At 44.9% G+C, this 21,813-nt stretch overlaps 1 protein-coding gene across 2 annotated transcripts in view; it reads right to left on the bottom strand.

Moving 5' to 3' along the window:
- ATXN10 (ataxin 10) overlaps positions 1–21,813 on the bottom strand; it is a 192,188-nt gene that overhangs the window by 157,866 nt on the left and 12,509 nt on the right. For both annotated transcript variants that reach the window (XM_033952744.1, XM_033952743.1), the window contains exon 3: positions 2,621–2,700. In XM_033952744.1, the coding sequence (XP_033808635.1) occupies positions 2,621–2,700 (80 nt within the window). The remainder of the gene's footprint in view (positions 1–2,620; positions 2,701–21,813) is intronic.

Below are 21,813 nucleotides of genomic sequence, written 5' to 3'. Positions count from 1 at the left end.
GCAGCAGTAAGGGAGATGGGCTGCTCCACTGGGCCCAGTGAGAGTAGGGGGAGTGTCATGGCGTTCATAGCGCTTGAGAGGAAAGGGAGGGGGAGGAGAGGAGGTCTGAGGCCCTGAAGCACTGGGACTGTCTTCTTTATGGAGGGAAGCCAGAGAGGAAAGGGAGAGAAGAGAGGAGGGGAGGTCTGAGGCCCTGAAGGCCCTTTTTTATGGAGGGAAGCCAGCAGCAAGTAACAAAGGCTGCAAAATGCCCTTCGCTCTCTCTTGATACTCAGCTCCACAGCCACAAACACTGCCTTGATGCATGCTCCTGCATCACCCACATGTCCCTAAAGCATCCTCAGACCACCAGACACACCCATGTGCAGAGGGGGAAAAAACCAAGAAAAAAAAATTTCTGAACCAAATTTTTTTTTCTTGGTTTTTCCTCTACACATGGGTGCGTCTTATGGTCAGGTGCGTCTTATGGAGCGAAAAATACGGTATTTAATAAGAACAGAAGGAAGATGCAAAATGTGGCAGTATTAGTGACACACTGAAAAATATAGGACTGCATAAGACAAAATATTTGTCAACAAACTTTTATGTGTAAAATGAGAATAAAGATACAACTTCCTATCTACAACTGGAAAACACCTTGATGGACTACAAGAAGGAACTGAAAAATAAATGAAACCAATAAAAAGGTAAGAAAGAATGGAATGCATTTTGGAGGTAATAACAGAAAACCTATATAAAGAAGTCCAAAAATTTACCCATTTTAAGTTCTAAAGACTCTTTAAAACCATAGGGATCCAACACTAATCACCAATATAATCCACATCAGTCATATCAAAAAATATCAGATATCATTGTACATTGTCAAACTGGCCAGCATCTATGTTATGGACCATCATATATGTATCCAAGGTGTAAACTCAACTTTGATTCAGATCCTCTCACTTTCAACACACACAAACACACACCATTCAGGTTTCCACATGAATTTTAACAATTACATTCATTAGAAATTGCATTATGATACATTATTGCAATTCCTAGGTATGTTATATGATATTACATCATGTCTGTCATTTTCTTTTATTTACTAATCATTTCTTATTTTTTAAATTGTTTTTAAAAGATACATTCATATCTTTGATGAATATATACATAAACATAAGACCATACTGGGTATCTTGACTCCATGATTTATTTATAGTCTTCATCTGTTGTTTTCTAGATCCTCTATTCATCTACCATGAGCTTTAAAGACCACATTCTTCAGATAGCACTTATGTTGTTGAGAATAACATTCAATTTAAACAATTCTTATGTTGTAAAATAATCATTTTTCTATTACACTCCTCTCTCCATATTCACGGGGGTTAGGGGTAAAGCCAGCCCGTGAATATGGAAACTTCGCAAATAACTTTTTGGGCCGACTCTGACCCACCCCACCTCCCTCCTGTGTCCCAGACCTCCCAAGACCTTACCTGGTGATCTAGCAGTGACGCGGGGCAGGAGCATTCTTCCTAAGCTCCTGCCCCATGCAGAACCGTCCTCAAAAATGGCTGCCGTGAATTTCCGTTGTAGTCTCGTGAGACCACGGGAACTCATGGTAGCCATTTTTGATGATGGCTCTGCACAGGGCAGGAGCATAGGAAGACTGCACCTGCCCCACGTCACCGCTAGATCACCAGGTAAGGTCTGGGGAGGTCCGAGCAACCTTTAAAACATCTGGCGGAGGAAAAAAATTGCGAATAACCGAATTCAAATTTGGAGGGAGAAGTATAGAAATCTAGCCAAATAGCTGAATACCATTCTAGCAGTAGAAAACACAAAGGTCCAGATTCTATAAACGGTGCTTAAGCACGCTAAATTGTAGGCACCACTCAGTACAGTTGTCAATTAACCGCTCAGTGCCGCTTATAGAATCCTGCCGAGCTGTGCTTAGGCATCACTAGGCATCATAGAGGTAGGCACCAGTAGGTGCTACCAGCACCTAACACAGACACCTAGTGAGGCCTAAGTCAACCATGCCTAATTTTCAGGTAAGCATAGTTAGGCGTTGGAAAGTGCCTCCACTTTGGCGTCACTAGGTGTCCTGGGAATTCAGTACCCAACCTTTAATTGGTTATTTTAATTTTTTTAATGGCTGAAAACTGACAATGACAGTACCACGTTCATTAAGTCAATTAAAAAAAAGTTGAGCGTGGATTATGAAATTGGGCGCCTAGCAGTGCTTAATGCAGAATCAGGACCAAAATAACTTGATTTCTATCAACTTAGAAAGTACAGAGTTTCAAAAAATCTATTTTTACTTGGTACTTTTTATGAATTTAAGTATTTCACATTTTTTTATTTGTTCATAATATGCTGCTTCCTAAAAGTAAATATAAATGATTATATTTTTTCCCTACTGTTGCTTTCTCAAGATCTCATTTGTTTCAGGAGGTATCACTTTAAACATGAACACATATGCAAATAAAATAAATCATATTTCCAAGAGAGACTGTCAATTATCAGTCTCGCAATGGCCTAAAGGCACACCTTTAAAACATTCAGCGTACATGTAACTTTAGATTGGTATGACATGAAGATTAAGCATCCAGAATATAAAGATTTCGTAGTTGCTTACCTGCCAAAGAGGACTGCTGATCATTTATTCCATGAAGAATCCAGATTACACAAACAGAGACCTCGATTAGACCCAGGTTCCTGTCACAAAGAATATTCTGGTTATCAGATTTTTAAGAATGACAATGTATTACCACAGAAATCACCATAAAATTTTGAGATCTATTATGAAAGCTGCCAACTAAAACAATGACATAGTAATAGCTTGAACATGCTATATAAATCACGTAATATACCATCTCATATCTCCTGGGAAGCTATCCTTAATTTATATACACATATTGGCCTTCTCCAAGTTTTGTTGTTGTTTATATTCAAATTTAAAACCCTAAATATAAATATGTACCTTTCCACATGTGCGTAACAAATCATAGGGTTGTCCAGAAAAACCTAAAGTTGGAAAAAACATGTGAATTGAAGCTTTTCCCATGAATTTGATTGTGCTTGATCAGAAACAGTTTTTTTATTTTTTAAAGCCCATCCTGGGGTCACTCAAAGTCACTAATTACATAAAGCTCCATTTTTCTTAAAATTTGCTATTATTTTTGTTTAATGGAGCAAATTCTTGGTATTATACCTATAGCTTTTATGTTTTCACACTTAGCAATGATACATTGATCAAAAGACATTTTATGCAATAAATCTCACAATATTTTATTAAATGAACCTTCAATATCTGCACTTTTACTGTGGAAAATATCAGAAATTTAACATACTTCGTTAATAGCTAAACACATACACTTTGGTGTAGTCATCTACCAATGGCGCTCCAAACACTCAAGCATTCAATGTCTTCTTGAGATAGTCAGGATAAAAAACCTACGATGCTGTCCAACTCCTTGCAACAAGGCCTCACGCTGCACACATTATTTCATCTAAGTCCCATGACTGTTGAAGACTGTACACATTAAGAGGTAAATTCTATATATGTCACCTAAAAAAAAATTGGTGCCAAAAAAGGTTGGCTTAGCACAATTCTATAAACCACCTCCAGAGTTAGGCACAGTTTATAGAACCATGCGTAGCACCTGTCCGGACGACTAATATTTAGATACAGACATTTAAGCCAATGAAAAACCAGGCCTCAAATGCCTGCACCTAAGTTGTGCATGTATATTCTTTTAACAGTGATCCTAATTTTTACTAATACCCATGATCACCCATGCTTCTCACCTGGCAATGCCCCCTTTTGAGATCCACACACTAGAATTTATGTGCACAACTTTATAGAATACGCTTAGAAAGTTATGCATATAAATTCTAATTAGTGCTAATAGTGATTTGCTCGTTAAGCAATTACATTGCACAAGCAAATCAGAAAAGTACATAGATTTGTGTGCACAACTTTGGCCACAGAATACAGAATCCAGGATAAGCAGATAATTTAACAGACATACTGCACAATTAGTTACCATAAAGCACAGTTACTTACCGTAACAGGTGTTATCCAGGGACAGCAGGCAGATATTCTTGACTGATGGGTGACGGCACCGACGGAGCCCCGGTACGGACACTTTTAGAGTGATTGCACTCTAAGAACTTGGAAAGTTCTAGAGGCCGCATCGCGCATGCGTGAGTGCCTTCCCGCCCGACACAGGCGCGTGGTCCCCAGTTATGATAAGCCAGCTAAGAAGCCAACCCGGGGAGGTGGGTGGGACGCAAGAATATCTGCCTGCTGTCCCTGGATAACACCTGTTACGGTAAGTAACTGTGCTTTATCCCAGGACAAGCAGGCAGCATATTCTTGACTGATGGGTGACCTCCAAGCTAACAAAAAGAGGGATGGAGGGAAGGTTGGCCATTAGGAAAACAAATTTTGCAAAACAGATTGGCCGAAGTGTCCATCTCGTCTGGAGAATGCATCCAGACAATAATGAGATGTAAAAGTATAAACTGAGAACCAAGTGGCAGCTTTGCAGATTTCCTCAATAGGAGTGGAACGGAGGAAAGCTACAGATGCTGCCATAGCTCGGACCCTATGGGCCGTGACAGAACCTTCCAGTGTCAGTCCGGTCTGAGCATAACAGAATGAAATGCACGCTGCCAGCCAATTAGACAACGTACGTTTAGAAACAGGATGTCCCAATTTATTCAGATCACAGGACAGAAAGAGTTGGGGAGATGATCTGTGGGGCTTAGTACGGTCTAAATAGTAAGCCAGAGCCCGCTTACAGTCCAAAGTATGCAGAGCCTGTTCTCCAGAATGCGAGTGAGGTTTCAGAAAGAAGACAGGCAGAACAATGGATTGGTTGAGATGGAATTCAGAGACAACCTTAGGGAGAAACTTTGGATGTGTACGCAGAACCACCTTGTCATGATGGAAGACTGTAAAAGGTGGATCCGCAACTAGTGCATGTAGCTCACTGACCCTCCTGGCAGAGGTGAGAGCAATAAGGAAAAGTACCTTCCAAGTGAGAAACTTGAAAGAAGCGGTAGCCAAGGGTTCAAATGGAGGCTTCATTAAGGTGGAAAGAACCACATTGAGATCCCAGATAACAGGAGGGGCTTTAAGAGGTGGTTTCACATTAAAAAGACCTCGCATGAACCTGGACACCAAGGGATGAGCTGAGAGGAGTTTTCCATGGACTGGCTCATGAAAAGCCACAATAGCACTAAGGTGGACTCTGATAGAGGTAGACTTGAGACCAGAGTCAGATAAAGAAAGAAGATAATCCAACAAGGTCTCCACTGAAAGGGAAGTGGGATCATGATGATGGAGAAGACACCAGGAAGAAAAACGTGTCCACTTCTGATGGTAACAGTGCAGAGTGGCCGGTTTCCTGGAGGCATCCAGAATTGAACGAACAGGCTGGGACAAAAGAGTATCATGAGAAGTCAGGCCGAGAGAAACCAAGCTGTCAGGTGCAGAGACTGGAGGTTGGGATGTAGAAGGGTCTCCTGATGCTGTGTAAGCAGAGAAGGAAACAGTGGAAGAAGAAAAGGTTCTCTGGAACTGAGTTGAAGTAGAAGGGAGAACCAATGTTGCCTGGGCCACCTCGGAGCAATCAGAATCATGGTGGCTCGTTCCCTCTTGAGCTTGAACAAGGTTCTTAACATGAGAGGCAGAGGAGGGAAAGCGTACAGGAACCGATTGGACCAATCGAGGAGAAATGCATCTGCTGCCAGACGGTGAGGAGAGTAGAGTCTGGAGCAGAATAGGGGCAGCTGGTGATTGAGAGGAGCTGCAAAAAGGTCTATCTGAGGAGTGCCCCACTGAGCGAAGATGGACTGCAAAGTGAAAGGATCGAGTGTCCACTCGTGAGGCTGGAAAACTCTGCTGAGCTTGTCCGCCAAGGAATTCTGTTCTCCCTGAATGTAGATAGCTTTCAGGAATAGATGGTGATCTGTGGCCCAAGCCCAAATCTTCTGGGCTTCCTGGCACAAGCTGCGAGAGCCCGTCCCTCCCTGCTTGTTGATGTAGTACATTGCAACTTGATTGTCTGTGCATAGCAGGAGGACTTGAGGAAAGAGAAGATGTTGGAAGGCCTTGAGGGCATAAAACATCGCTCTGAGTTCGAGGAAATTGATGTGATGTTTCATCTCCTGGGCCGTCCAAAGTCCTTGAGTTTGGAACTCGTTCAAATGAGCTCCCCAGGCATAAGGGGAGGCGTCGGTGGTGATGACAAGTTGATGAGGAGGTAGATGGAACAGAAGACCTCTGGATAGATTTGAGGATGTCAACCACCATTGTAGAGACTGACGAAGAGATGATGTTACAGATATGTGACGTGAGCAAGGATCCATTGCTTGGGACCACTGGGTAGCTAGGGTCCATTGAGGAGTGCGCAGGTGCAGACGAGCAAGTGGTGTGACATGGACTGTGGAGGCCATGTGACCCAAGAGTATCATCATTTGCTTGGCAGAGATGGAACGTTGTGGAAGCACCTGCTGACATAGAGATTGAAGCGTTTGAAGACGGTTGGATGGCAGAAACGCTCTCATGAGGACTGTGTCTAAGACTGCTCCAATGAATTGAAGTCTCTGCGTGGGGATGAGATGAGATTTGGGTAGATTGATCTCGAACCCCAGCAAACGTAGAAATAGGATGGTCTGGTTGGTGGCCTGAAGAACTGTTTGAGATGAATTGGCCTTTATCAACCAATCGTCCAGGTAAGGAAACACCTGAAGGTAGTGGGAACGTAGAAAAGCAGCCACCACAATCAGACATTTGGTGAACACTCTCGGCGAGGAGGCTAGACCGAAGGGTAGCACCTTGTACTGGTAATGACAATGATTGATCATGAAGCGTAGGTACTGTCTGGAGGCCAGATTGATTGGTATGTGAGTGTATGCTTCTTTGAGATCGAGGGAACATAGCCAGTCGCCTTGATTGAGAAGAGGGTAAAGAGTGGCTAAAGAGAGCATCCTGAACTTCTCTTTGACTAAGCATTTGTTGAGATCGCGAAGATCTAGGATAGGTCTGAGATCTCCTGTTTTTTTGGGGACTAGGAAATAACGGGAGTAGAAACCCTGCCCCTTTTGCTCCGGAGGAACTTCCTCTATGGCGTTCAGAAGGAGGAGGGATTGAACTTCCTGAAGGAGGAGGGAAGACTGGGGAGTGTGCAAAGCAGACTCTTTTGGTAGACTTGTGCCTGGGAGGGTTTGAAAGTTGAGAGAGTAGCCGTGGTGGATGATGTTGAGGACCCATTGGTCCGAAGTGATAACTTCCCACCGGCTGAGGAACAAAGAAAGACGATCTCCTATGGGTTGAGGCAGGAGTGGTGAAGGTTGGATGCTGGCTATGCCCTGGAGAATCAAGTCAAAAGGGCTGAGTCGGTTTTTGTTGCGGAGGCTGCTTGACAGGTTGCTGCTGCTGCTGTCTAGGTGTTTGCCTCTGCTGCTGACGCTGACGCCTAGGTTGTTGAGGGGCAGACTGTAAGGGACGAGCCACATAACGGCGTTGGTAAGCCGATTGCTGTCTGAAAGGACGTGCTGGTGGAGGCTTCTTCTTGGTTTTAAGGAGAGTATCCCATCGTGTTTCATGAGCGGAGAGCTTTTGGGTAGTTGAGTCCATGGATTCTCCAAACAGCTCATCCCCTAAACATGGTGCATTAGCTAACCGGTCTTGATGGTTAACATCAAGTTCGGATACCCTCAACCAGGCTAAGCGGCGCATGGCCACAAACATAGCCGTTGCTCTAGAGGTAAGTTCAAAGGTATCGTATATAGATCTTACCATAAATTTTCTGAGCTGAAAAAGAGAAGAAGAGCATTGGTGAAAAGCCAAACGTTTCCTCTCAGGCAGGTACTGCTCAAAGGAAGCCATGGTGGTAAGGAGATGCTTTAAATAAAAAGAGAAATGAAAAGCATAGTTGCCAGATCGATTAGCAAGCATCGCATTCTGATAGAGACGCTTGCCAAATTTGTCCATGGCTTTGCCTTCTCTGCCAGGTGGGACAGAAGCATACACACTAGCTCCTGAGGACTTTTAAAGTATGGATTCCACCAGGAGAGACTCATGTGGGAGATGGGGTTTATCGAATCCTGGAATGGGGATAACCTTATACATAAGAACATAAGAAGTTGCCTCCACTGGGTCAGACCAGAGGTCCCTCATGCCCAGCGGTCCGCTCCCGCAGCGGCCCATCAGGTCCACGTCCTGTGACGTGGTTTCTGACTACTCCTGTAACCTACCTCCCCCTCTATCTGTACCCCTCAATCCCTTTTTCTTTTAGGAACCTATCTAGACCCTCCTTGAACCCCTGTAGCGTCCTCTGGCTTATCACAGCCTCCGGGAGCGCGTTCCACGTGTCTACCACCCTCTGAGTGAAAAAGAACTTCCTAGCATTTGTTCTAAACCTGTCCTTTTTCAATTTCTCCGAGTGCCCCCTTGTACTTGTGGCTCCCCAAAGCCTGAAGAATTTGTCCCTGTCTACCCTCTCTATGCCCTTCATGATTTTGAAGGTTTCTATCATGTCTCCTCAAAGTCTCCGCTTCTCCAGGGAGAACAGCCCCAGCATTTCCAATCTGTCAACGTATGAGAAGTTTTCCATACCTTTTATCAGTTTTGTCGCTCTTCTCTGGACTCCCTCAAGTACCACCATGTCTTTTTTGAGGTACGGTGACCAGTACTGGACACAGTACTCCAGATGCGGGCGCACCATTGCCCGATACAGCGGCAAAATGACTTCCTTCGTCCTGGTCGTGATACCCTTTTTGATGATACCCAACATTCTGTTCGCTTTCTTTGAGGCTGTCGCACACTGTGCTGATGCTTTCAATGTTGCGTCCACCATCACCCCCAGGTCTCTTTCAAGGTTGCTCACCCCCAGCAATGATCCCCCCATTTTATAGTTGAACATCAGGTTCTTTTTCCCTACATGCATGACTTTGCATTTCTCAGTGTTAAAACTCATTTGCCATTTTCTCGCCCAGTCTTCCAGTCTCGTTAAGTCCCTTTGCAGGTCTTCACAATCTTCCTTGGTTCTAACCCTGCTGTAGAGTTTGGTGTCGTCCGCAAATTTAATAACCTCACAGTTCGTCCCTGTCTCCAAGTCGTTAATAAATATATTGAACAGGAGCGGTCCCAGAACCGATCCCTGTGGGACTCCACTCGTGACCCTTTGCCATTCTGAGTAATGGCCCTTTACTCCAACCCTTTGTTTCCTGCTTGCCAGCCAGTGTTTGATCCATCGGTGGATATCCTCTTACATCCCGTGGTTCCACAGTTTCTTTAGCAGCCGTTCGTGGGGTACCTTGTCGAAGGCTTTTTGGAAGTCCAGGTAAATGATGTCTATGGATTCCCCTTTATCCATCTGGCTGTTTATTCCCTCAAAGAAGTACAGCAAGTTCGTGAGGCATAGTGAGCACCTTGAAATTAACTCCTCTCCCCCTTTCACAAAATCACAAAAGCAGGGAATCCAATTTGCGGGGAGCTCCCGGGACAGTGAGAGGAGTCTCTAAATTTTTGTAAAATGTCTCCCTCAAGATGTCATGAAGAGGGAGTTTTAGAAATTCCTTTGGAGGCTGGTCAAAATCAAGAGCATCTAGAAAGGCTTTAGACTTCTTAGACTCAGCCTCCAAAGGAATGGACAGAGATTCACACATGTCTTTTAAAAAGGAAGAAAAAGACGTGGAATCATGTTTGGAGGAAGGGTCAGGAACAGTGTTCCCTCTAAGCGGGCGGGTGTTGTGAGCAAACTTTTTTCACTGTGAGCTAAAAATATCGGGCGCCAGCAAATTATGAGCCAAATAAATATGTTGTCAAACTTGCTGATACATGAGGACGAGGTATTCAAAGGAATTTTAGGCCTACACGCTAAATTAAATAACGTTAAATAATATTTTTAAGAACACAAAACAACGCATTAATTCTTGAAAGTACAAAATTCTTTATTTTTTTTTATTTTTTTTTTTTTTTTTTACCAGAAAAACTCAAATTTATTTTAAAACAGTCTACAGAAATTGTAGGGATGAAATGATATCTTAATAAATGTTTTACAACAAATGTAGTTATGTCTGTTACATCCATATGTGTAAAATGTAAATTAAAAACAGTCCAGAAGACAATACGTTTGATGCTTTCAATTTCTAGACAATCTATCAATTCCAGCTTCTACACAAAAGTATAAATACATTAAAACAAAATATTGAAAACCAAATGTGTCCGTTTCATTGATTTTAGCATGTTCTGGAAGTTCTTCATAGGCTTTTAGGCTCCAAAATTCTTTATTAAGATTGTTCTCTTCTGCCTTTTTCTGATTTCCAAAAATTGTAAACACTGTCTATGTTTACATTATTTCCTGTGTCTAAATAAAGTTTGATTCTAATTAGGCATTCCAAATGTTCTACTCTTAACTTATTACGAGTCTTTGTCTTTATAGCATTCATCAAGCTAAATCCTCTCTCACAATCGGCACTTGAAGCCTGAAAGGTGCAACACACGTCTAATAGAGCATTTAGTCCACTGAACTGTTTATGCTGCTGAGCAAAATTGTACATTTCCTGAAGCGTATGTATAGCTCCTGCTTTTACTTTTTCAGCAATAATATATTTGAACTCCGAATATTCTGAAATAAGCTGCCTTTTGAAACAATGTTCATCATCTTTGTTCATTAACAGAAAATAACGGTTAGATAATCGTGAAAATTGTTCGTTTCCAAATGTAAATTCCTCTAAGTTGGACGGATTTGAGATACAGTCTTTGTCGAAAACACGCCAGTCCTCTAATTCATTGTCAGGAAATCTTTTGTCCATATGATCACAAGTTTGTGTAATAAATGTAAGAATATGATCTGTTTTAATTACAGAATTACAAGATGAAATGAGAGTTTCAACATTTTCATTGAAATGTGGTTTTTTTCCCAGATATTGAGATCTGAGTTTCCTTAATTTGGCTTTAGTGAACTGGAATGCATCCAAAGGTGCCAAACAACTCTTCTGAAGAAGCTTACACAGTGATCCAAGCTCCTCAAGAACATCGCAGAGAATAAATAGCGCAACTTTAAATTCCAGATTACTCAATTTAGTCAGGCAGTATTTGTGCACGGGATCATTGTCTTCTTCCACCTGTTCTTGACAATATTCTAACAGGATGTCATAATTTCTAACCACTGCACTTACAGCAAAGTGCCGAGACAGCCACCTAACATCATGTATAGCTTTAAATGAAATGACATCTGAGTCTGCAGCATTAGCAATATCCTCCAGTTTGGCTTTTCGTACGCTCGATCTACTGAAAATCGTATACACGGTGCGTATTAGAGTTTCGATCTCTTTCATGAATGGGATCGTTTTCCATGCATCATCTATGCCTAGATCTTCGCGGTGAGCTACACAGTGTTGCTCTAGAAGATGAGGAACTGATTGACGTAACTTTGCAGCTACACCATTATGCTTCCCAAGCATGACTGATGCTCCATCGGACGTGAACATGACCATACGACTGAAATCTAAATCGTTCTCACTATAAAACTGCTTTATAGCATCAACTATAGCTGTGCTGTCACAAGCAGTTAGATGTTTGATGCCAGCAAAAAGTGTCTCATGAATGTTGCTGCCACTTCTTCTAAATTTAATGTATATTATGAGCATTTTCGAAACAGAAATATCAGTACTTTCATCAATTATTAGGGTATGAAAAGGAGACCTCAGGATTTCTGTAAATGTTTCCCGTTTAACAATGGCATTTATGCAGTCAAGGAACTCGAAAGCATAGTTTTTGCTTCTCCAGCTATCAGGTATTTTTACGTATTTAGCCATGTGATTGTTAAATTCCTGGACGGATAGCATGGACATATTCAACTTTACCGCTAGCAATATATTATCAATTAAAATGTTAACTTCCTCTGGACTTGATTTATATCTCTGTGCGTATTCGATTCTGTTGTTCCGACTATCGGGAGTTTCTTTCAATAAATTCATTAGAAAACCTCGGCTTTGATTGTGAATCTTTTGAACCGCTTCTAAATGAGAATTATGATTCAGATGACGCTTTAAATAATCAATTTTCCAATCAGACCAAGTCTTCCCTGTGCTCCATTCTCCGTTAACACCTGCTTTTCGGCATAGGGAGCAAATTAATGCGTTGTCCGTGTCGCTATATTCGAATATTTCTTTCATCGCCACTGTTTTCCGTCCACTCGCGTGCGGCAACGTGGTGTCAACCAAAAACTCGGTCAGCCATTCCTTCTTAAATTGGTTGCGCTTTTTCTTTGTGCTGCTACCAAACTCTTCATTCTCTTTACGCTTCGACATTTTCGAATGGATGTAAAAATTATTTGACTGAATCTATGGAAGATCACAAAAGAAAGTTTATGCACACGCTTCAAACGATCTAAACTTGAAAAGAACTTGCTTCATGCATGTATAGATAAACAATGGCTCTCGTGCGGCCTCAGTTTTGTAGCACCCCCACCCCGACGTCCGATTCCTCCCCCAGCCTCCCCTTACCTTTGCGACGCGTGTAATATAAAGCTGTTTGAGGATGCGGTTAAAATGAACAATTTCTCTTACACAAGGAGGTTTCCAGATCTCACCCAATGACTATATCCCCAAACTCTCAACATGCTTCATTTCTTGCAGCTGGCTCCTTTGTTTTAACACTAACAAGTCCCGCCCTCCCATGTTTGGTCCTTCTCTCTCTCTGTTTTCATCTGATTTTTACGAAGTCAATATTTAAACACTGCAGTTGGCGTTTGTTGTTGCATCTCCCAGACACCCAAGAACCGGCACAATGTCTTTCGACCCTGGGGCGCTCTCAGTCCCACACCAACAGGGCCAATGAGAACCTCCAGGGCCAAAGAACAAACCCTCTCCCCCAGGGTCATCCAGACCCCACAAAAGAACCATCCATGATCAGGGACATAGCACAGAATGTCTTCCCCTTTGGGTCTTCCCTGCAAATGCCCCTGGAGTGGTGACCTCCCGGGCAAGCCACAGCCCAACTCCACAACCGCTACCTCCCCCCACAGATATAACAAGCTCCGCCGGGGGCGAAGGCACGCCGCGACCAGGGCACGCGGCGACCAGGGCGGGCCGCACCCCCCCCCCCAATTGGAAAGCGGACGGAGGGACGGAGCGAGAGGGGCGGGACGAGGCAGCCAGGGCCGCAGAACACCACCGGGGCCGAACCGGCCGCCGCAGCGCAGAAACCGGGGCAGCCCGCGGCCGCCCCACCCGACAACGGAGACCATCCAAATCCCTCCCCACCACCAGCAGGAGGGCGGCGGCGGAGCTCTGGAGGCAGACACGCCGAATCGGCAACGGAGGAGGACGAAACTCCCGCCAACCCCCCCCCCCCCCCTGCAGCTGCAGATTTTGTTTTTGCAGTCCTAAGTTTATCTGGGATATTTATCCAGATAGTGGGACCTCGCGGCCCACCTCCAAACCCTTACCTCCAGCGGACACCGGCACCGGTTGAGGTTTGAATGTTGGCAGCGTGGTGGTGTGTGCGCTGTGACGAGAAACTTGTGCGCTGCGATGTATTATTTTGTGCGTCAACGCACGTCAACGCAGCTTAGCGGGAACACTGGTCAGGAATATCAGGCTCATCCTCCCCCGAAGAACACTCACCTTCTGAAAGAAAAGGCTCTTTGGAATCACCCCACAGATCAGGGTCTCGAATATGGGAACTACGGTCCCGAGACTCAGGGGTGGATGGTTCCAGGTGTCGGGACTTGCGTACCGACTTACCTGACCTCATCGAAGCGGTACCGGGAGATGTTACCGGTTGCATCGGAGCCGAGGTCTGTACCGACTGGTGTTGAGTTGTCGGCTCCGGTGCAAGGATTGGCATCGACACCGATGAGGCCGAGTGTAGCGGTACCGAAAGAGAGGAAGTAGATAATATAGGTCATTCCACTCTCGGTACCGGCGGCTCAGTCGAGACCAGCACCGGAAGGTTCGGTGTCAGGATAGCTGGAAGGAGTTGTTGAAGCTGCTCCTTAAGCTGTACCTGTAAGATGGCCGCAATGCGATCATCAAGGGAGGGCACCGGTACCGCCTTTTTCTTTTGCGGTACCTGCGGTGCCGCTCTACACCCCGGAGATGAGGAGCCCGATGTCGAGGGATTCACCTCAATAGGGGCGGAGCGCTTCCGCTGGCGCCTCACAGTCGGCAGGACTGGACTCGCTGCAATGGAGACCGGAGGGCGTTCCAGCGGGGAAGGCTTCTTAGCCGGCTTACCTGAGTGCTGCGACGCCGGCGCGGTGTCGCGCGACGTCGACGAGGAGGGTGCCGACTGGGTAGGAGCCGATGCCGGTGCCGATGTCGCGGGGTCGGACATCTCTGTACCAAAAAGTAAGCGCTGTTGTATCTGGCGATTTTTCAATGTTCTTTTTTTCAGTGTGGCACAGCGGGTGCAGGTGGAAGCCTGATGCTCCGGACCCAGGCACTGTAAGCACCAGTTGTGTGGGTCCGTAAGGGAGATAGGCCGTGCACATTGCTGGTACTTCTTGAACCCTGGCTGAGGGGGCATGAACGGAAAGACGGCTTCTGCCAAATCGAAGGCCGAGACCTCGATGGTGGCAGTAGGCCCCGCCGGGGCTGACCGAAAAACAAAAAATAACTCGATGAAGAGTAATTTTTTTTATTTTTTTTTTTTAACAACAGAAAAGAAAAGAATAAAAGGGCAAAAAGACCCGAAAAAGTATTCGCGAGCGGGAAGGCGTAAGAAAAAATTTTCAACAGCCGTTGAAACTGCGACTTCTTAGCTCCGCGGAAACTAAGAAACTGGGGACCGCGCGCCTGTGTCGGGCGGGAAGGCACTCGCGCATGCGCGGTGCGGCCTCTAGAACTTTCCAAGTTCTTAGAGTGCAATCACTCTAAAAGTGTCCGTACCGGGGCTCCGTCGGTGCCGTCACCCATCAGTCAAGAATATGCTGCCTGCTTGTCCTGGGATAACAGGTGTTATCCGGGGACAGCAGGCAGATATTCTCACATGTGGGTGATATCATCCACGGAGGCCAGTACGGATTAGTGCTGCCCAATTAAGGAAAAAAAATTTCAATTTGATTCAGCCTATTGAATCAATTTTTCGATTCAATTCAATTTTCCTGCCCAAGTGGGTGTTTTTTTCAAACATCCTGGTGGGTTTATTTTATAGCCTCTTCATCCCCTTTGCCCTCTCCTACCCACACTGGCGCTGTGGTATAAACAAAAATAAATAAACAAAAAAGACTTTTCCTCTCTCTTTTAAATCCTAGCTCATGTTTGCGGTCTAACACCACCTCTGGCAGGATACACATTTCAAATCTGACATATTGTAATCACAAAATAGAAAATAAAATTATTTTTTCTACCTTTTGTTGTCTGGTCATTATTCAAATTATTTTGGTCCCAGACTCTGGTTGTCTTCTGATAACTCGCTTGCCAGGGTCTCCTGCCCATTTGTCGTTTTCTTCTTTTTCCGTGCTAACTATCCATCATCCATCCTCCCCTTCCGTTTCCCTTCCCTCCCCCGGAGGTTTGGCATCTTTCCTTTTTTTCATCCATCCATAGATCCACCTTTTCTCAACTACCCTTTCATCCTTCATCTCTCCCTTCCAGGGTCCATCTTCTCTCCCTTTCTTTTTCCAACTACCCTCCTATCCAGTATCTCTATCCCCCTCCACACCACCCCTTGTTTCCAACTTTTCTCCCTTTCTGTTCCTTCCCTCCCTAAATCCCATTTTCCACCATCTCTCTCCCTTTCCTCTGTTTTTAGACCCATTATTTCTTCCTCCAAAGTCCGGCATATGCACATCTCTTTGAACCCCCTTCCCTCCAACCGTCCCTCTGTGTACTGAAGGCCTGCTTCATTCTCCCTGAAGGCCTGCACCCCATCCCTGAAGGCCTGCACTACCCCCCTGAAGGCCTGTTACCACTGAAGGCTTGTCCCCCACCCCGAAGGCCTGCACCACCCCCCCCCTGAAGGCCTGCGTGTTGCCCCCTGACCTCCCGCATATCCATTTACCTAATGACAGCAGAGGAGCAGCCTGCAGAGAGGATTGCCGGTACTTTAGCGATCCTTGGAGGTTGCCATAGGCCCCTGGAGCTGTCTCCCTCTGCCACGGTCTCGCCCCTCCTCTGACGTCAGAGGCAGGATCGCGGCAGAGGGAAGACAGCTCCTAAGGCCTATGGTAACCTGCAAGGATCGCTAAAGTACCAGCGAGCCTCTCTGCAGGCTGCTCCGCTGCTGGCATTAGGTAAATGGATGCGCGGAAGGCCAAGGGGGACACCGCAGCACTTCCCGACTGTCCCTCCCACCTCGCCCTCTAAAGCAGGAGCGGCACTGGCCGGCCAGCAAGAGACAACGCTGCCGATCCTGCCTTAGAGGGCGAGGGGGGCAGGTCAGTCATCGAATTGAGAGGCTGATTTTTTTGTTTTTAAATCGATTTGAAATCGATACACCACAAGTGAATCGGTGAATCGATTTAAATCGTGAGTCGAGCAGCACTAGTACAGATAGTGCTAAAGTGTACTGTCATTTTAAGCTTTTAGCAAAGCTTCAAGACTGCATACACTGCACTCACGTGAGTGCCTTCCCACCTGACATTGGCTCGCGGTTCCTCAGTTCAATAATCAAGCTAAGAAGCCAAGAAGACAACCAGGGGAGGTGGGAGGGATGTGAGAATATCTGCCTGCTGTCCCTGGAATACACCTGTTATGGTAAGTAACTGTGCTTTATCCTAGGACAAGCAGGCAGCATATTCTGATATGAGACTCCCTAGCTTAACTGAAAAGGGAAGCAGGGAGAGTTGGTCTTCAAGAAGAAAATTAATTCTGTAGCACTGCTTGACCAAACCAGTCATCTCATCTGGAATAGCGATATGTAAACGTGTGAATTGAGGTCCAAGTAGTTGCTATGCAAATATCTTCAATGGAAGTAGACCACAAAAAAGCTACCGATGCTGCCATTGCTCAGACTTTGTGTGCTGTAACACGTCCCTCAAGCGGCAGCCCAATCTGAACATAGCAAAAGGAGATTCAGGCCACCAACCAAGTAGAGATAGTCCATTTAGAAACAGGAACTCCCAATATGTTAGGATCAAAAGAAATGAACAGTTGAGGTGAAGTTCTGTGTGACTTAGTGAATTCTAAATAGTAAGCCAAGGCACGTTTACAATCCTGTGTGTGAAGAGCCATTTCACAAGCATGAAAATGAAGCTTTGAGAAGAAAACAGGTAGAACGATGGATTGATTAAGGTAAAATTCCACTACTACTTTTGGAAGACATTTAGGATGAGTCTTAAGGACCACCTTGTCATGGTGAAAAACAGCTGAAGTGACACAGATCAAGAAGACTACTTTCCAAGTAAGATATTTAAGGTGAGTAGTTGCAAGTGACACAGATCAAGAAGACTACTTTCCAAGTAAGATATTTAAGGTGAGTAGTTGCAAGAGGTTCAAATGGAGGCTTCATCAGGATAGTGAGGACTACATTGAGATCCTAGACAACTGGAGGCAGTTTGAGTGGAGTTTCTGAATTCATGAGTCCTTTCATAAACCTGGATTCTAGTGGATGAGTAGCTAGAGGTTTATTATTGAAAAGGACATGAAAGGCACTTATAGCACTGAGGTGAACTCTGACAGAAGTGGTTTTAAGCCCAGAGTTAGAAAGGTGGAGAAGGTAGTCCAACACTGAAGGAATGGAGGATGTTGCAGGATCTAATTGATGAAGATTACACCATGTGGAAAAGCATATCCACTTAAAGCAGTAGCATTGTTGAGTAGAAGGTTTCCTGGAAGCAGCAATAATAGCTTCAACTGGCACAGAGAGATCAAAATCCGTCAAGGTCAGGTGGAGAGGTACCAAGCTGTGAGATGTAGAGACTGCAAGTTGGGATGTAGAAGAGAACCATGACTCTAGAGTTAGCAGAGATGGAAAGATCTGCAGTGGAATGGGATCCTTGATGCTCAGCTGAAGCAAAAGGGAGCTATGAGTATATGGTGGCTGGTTCCCATTGATTTTGAACAATGTCTTCATAAGAAGAGGGTTTGGTGAAAACGCATACAAGAACTTGTGGGACCAATCAAGAAGAAAGTCATCTGCCTTCAGGTGATGTGGGTAGAACTGTTTGGAGCAGAATTGAGGCAACTTGTGATTGTTGGGAGATGCAAACAGGTCTATCTGAGGAGTCCCCTAAATCGAGTAGAAATCGAGATGTGACGCAAGACCTTGAAATTAAGAATCTGCTCATGTGGTCAAAGAAATCTGCTGTCAACCACAGCATTCTGCTTTCCTTAGACATATATTGCTTTGCAGAAAATATTGCGAGAGATTTCCCATTTCCAAATGCGAAGGGCTTCCTGACACAGAAAAGAGCCCGTACCTCCCTATTTGTTGATGTAGTACATTGCTACTGATTGTCCATTCTGACAAGGAGGACTTGATTGAGAAGTTGATCCTGAAAAGTTTTGAGAGCGTTGTATATTACTCAAAGCTCCAGGAGGCTGATGTGTAGTGGGCCAGACTCCTTGAGTTTGCAGACCGTTAAGGTGAGCTCCCCACGCATACACGAAAGCGTCTGTTGTGAGCACTCATTGGTTTGGAGTACATGAAACAGCAAACCCCTGGATAGATTTGCTAGCTGTAACCACCACCGGAGAGATTGACGTAGGGGTGAGGAGACCCTGATCTGCTTAAATAGTGTATCTGTGGCTTGAGACCATTGGAATAAAAGACTCTATTAAGCTGGACTGAGATGGAGACGAGCGAAAGGGGTCACATAAGAACATAAGAATTGCCACTGCTGGGTCAGACCAGTGGTCCATCGTGTCCAGCAGTCCGTCCCGCGGTGGCCCCCAGGTCAAAGACCAGTGCCCTAACTGAGACCAGCCCTACCTGCGTATGTTCTAGTTCCGCAGGAACTTGTCTTTGTCTTGAATCCCTGGAGGGTGGATGCCATGTGACCCATGAGACACATCATGAATCTGGTTGAAATTTTCTGAAGAGTTAGCACATGGAGGCAAATTTGAAGCAATGTGTCTTGTCTCTGCTGGGGCAAGAATGCTCATAAGAGAGAATGGTTTCGAGTTCAGCTCCTATAAACTCCAATACCTGCATTGGTTGAAGATGAGACTTCTGGTAATTGACTTTGAATCCTAGTAACTCTAGGTTTATGGTCGCTTGTGTGGCTAATTGGACTGCTTGAGGCGATGCAACTTTGATTAGCCAATCATCCAGGTAAGGAAACACTTGAAATCCATGTGTCCAAAGAGTTGCCACTACTATGACTAGGCATTTTGTGAACACTCTGGGAGAAGATAGCTCGAAGGTAAGCACTTTGTATTGAAGATTATGATGTACAACATGAAAGCAAAAGTACTTTCTGTGAACTGGATGTATGGGGGATGTGTGTATAGGCCTTTTGAGGTCTAGAGAGCACAGCCAGTAATTTCTTTCTAAAAGAGGATACAGATTTGCTAGAGACAGCATGCAAAACTTCTCTTTGACCAAATATTTGTTGAGAGCTTGGCGGTTGAGAATAAGACGAAGACCTCTTCCAATTAAACAGAAAACCTCCTCACATTCCTCAAAACCCTTTCCTACAGAATCCTGGACCCACAAACCACACATGAAAAGGGCCACGAACTCGACATAGCTGCCTTCATGTCCCAAACACCCACCACACAAAAAATACACACCACAAACAGAACATGATCTCGCACCTTCTGGTCAGATCACTACAGGTACACCTTCAAAATAACTGGAAACAGGGCAAAACCAAACAAAATAACCAAAGCTTAACATACGAAACACACAAAAAGTTCGACCCACTTAAATTCTGGAACAAAGTAGACACCATGATCCAAGATGGCAACCCCAAGGATTTCCTAAACCACTGGTGCACTCTAAGCACATCCATCCTTGAAGACACGACACAACCGCAAATAAAAAACAGAATCTGCAGATGCTCAGACAAATGGTTTGACAACGAATTACTACAACTCAAACGACAATGCAGACATCTTGAAAGAGAATGGAGAAAAGACAATCAAGAACACACAAAAACAACCTGGAGAATACTGAACAAACAATACAAGCAAAAGCTAAAAGAAAATCATACTACGCCAGTCAAAAAGGCACAGAAATCCAAGACAACAAAAAACTTTTCAAACTACTAAAGGAACTCACAGACACCAAACCCTACCTAGCCACCAAAAATGCCCCTCCCCACACAGCAAACCAACTGGCTGAATTCTTCAGAAACAAAAACTCAACAGCCAGAAACACTTTCACCGGGACCCCAAGCTATCTCGATGAAATCTCCCTACCATCCATAGAAAAAGAGGCCTACGCAGAAGACAGAAACTGGGCAGACTTCCCAAACTTACAATGGCCCGACCTAGAAAGACTCTACAACAAATACAATCATGCAGCCTGCAACCTCAACCACTGCCCCCCATATCTGTTAAAAGCAGCCAGCACTAAATTCCGCACCTACTTCATGCAGTGGATCAGTTACATGCTCACAGAGGGCCAATTTCCACAAGACCTATCCGAAATCATTATAACTCCTATCCAGAAAGACCCAAAGGGAGCTACAGATTAGCCATCCAACAGACCCAAAGGGAGCTACAGATTAGCCATCCAATTACAGACTCAGTGTTCTCCCTAGCGACTTTTAGCCGGGCACTCCGCCCGGCTAATTTAAGTGAGCGCCTGGCTGTGAATTTGAGGAACGGCACTTGTTAAATAGTGAAACCGCAACTACCCTTCAAAATCTAGTTGACGAGAGTACAGCGGTTCTCATTACAGGAGCTCACAAATCTCTCCGCATTTTTGGGCTACTTTTTGGCCGGTTCTGGACCGCCTATTGCTGAGGGTTTTTTTTCATTGGTTCAGCTGCAGCACAACAGGCCAATCATAAATGACCTTAGAACTCTGAGGTCGTTTGCAATTGATCCATTGTGCCCTAGCTGAGCCAATGAAAATTCTGGAGCCGCAGCAAGAGCTTCAACTTTGAGAAAGAGCCATGCCGCCAGGAAGAGCGCAAACACTAGCGAGTCCGCCATGGCCAAAGAGGAGAGCAAAAAACCTTTGGACAAACCTGTGCCGACTGGAAGCAGTTCATTTACAACCCGCGGAGTGGAGAGGTCCTAGGGCGGACGGCAAACAGCTGGGGTAGGAGCCTGGAGAGTGAGGGAGGAGGTTTGGAGGTGAACCGATGGGTTATTTATTTATTTATTTTACCAGTAGCTTTCATCAGTGTGAGAGGTGTGCGCGCGCTGCCGCTGACTGTACTGTCTATGTTCCCTTCCCTGAGCGGTGACAGCCTTCGTGTAATGAGAGAATGTACTCCCACCAGTTTTGTTAAAAAAAAAAAAAAAGCCGAAATTTACAGCATAGGGAAGCTAAAAAGAAAGTTGTAAGGGAGGGGGAGAGGCAGATGAGCTGAAGACGGAATGCAGGCCTCCTAAGACAGACTGATGAGCCGCTGACTTCTAAGTCCGATCCTACTTTTATTTAATTCTGTTCATCCCCCGCCTCCTTTTTATTATTTTGTATGTAGAGGGGTCGAATGGAAGGTCAAATTGGGGAAGGTAATTGAGGAAGAGCTATGGTAGTGAAACTGTCAGCCACCCCCTTTATTTGATCCTGCAGGACAGCCTCAGCGGTTCGGTGGGTTTTGTAAAGTTCTCTAGAGTTGAACCTGCTGATCCATGTAAGTTATCCTCTCACTGTGCAGATAACCTCTTTTCGCCTACCCCATGAGCTCCTCTTTTTTGGGTGTATATGTGTGTGTGTGGGGGGGGGAGTTATGTTTTGCT

The sequence above is a fragment of the Geotrypetes seraphini genome, chromosome 7, assembly GCF_902459505.1.
Source record: "Geotrypetes seraphini chromosome 7, aGeoSer1.1, whole genome shotgun sequence".
Lineage (NCBI taxonomy): Eukaryota > Metazoa > Chordata > Amphibia > Gymnophiona > Dermophiidae > Geotrypetes > Geotrypetes seraphini.
This window is presented reverse-complemented; position numbering and strand designations above follow the sequence as displayed.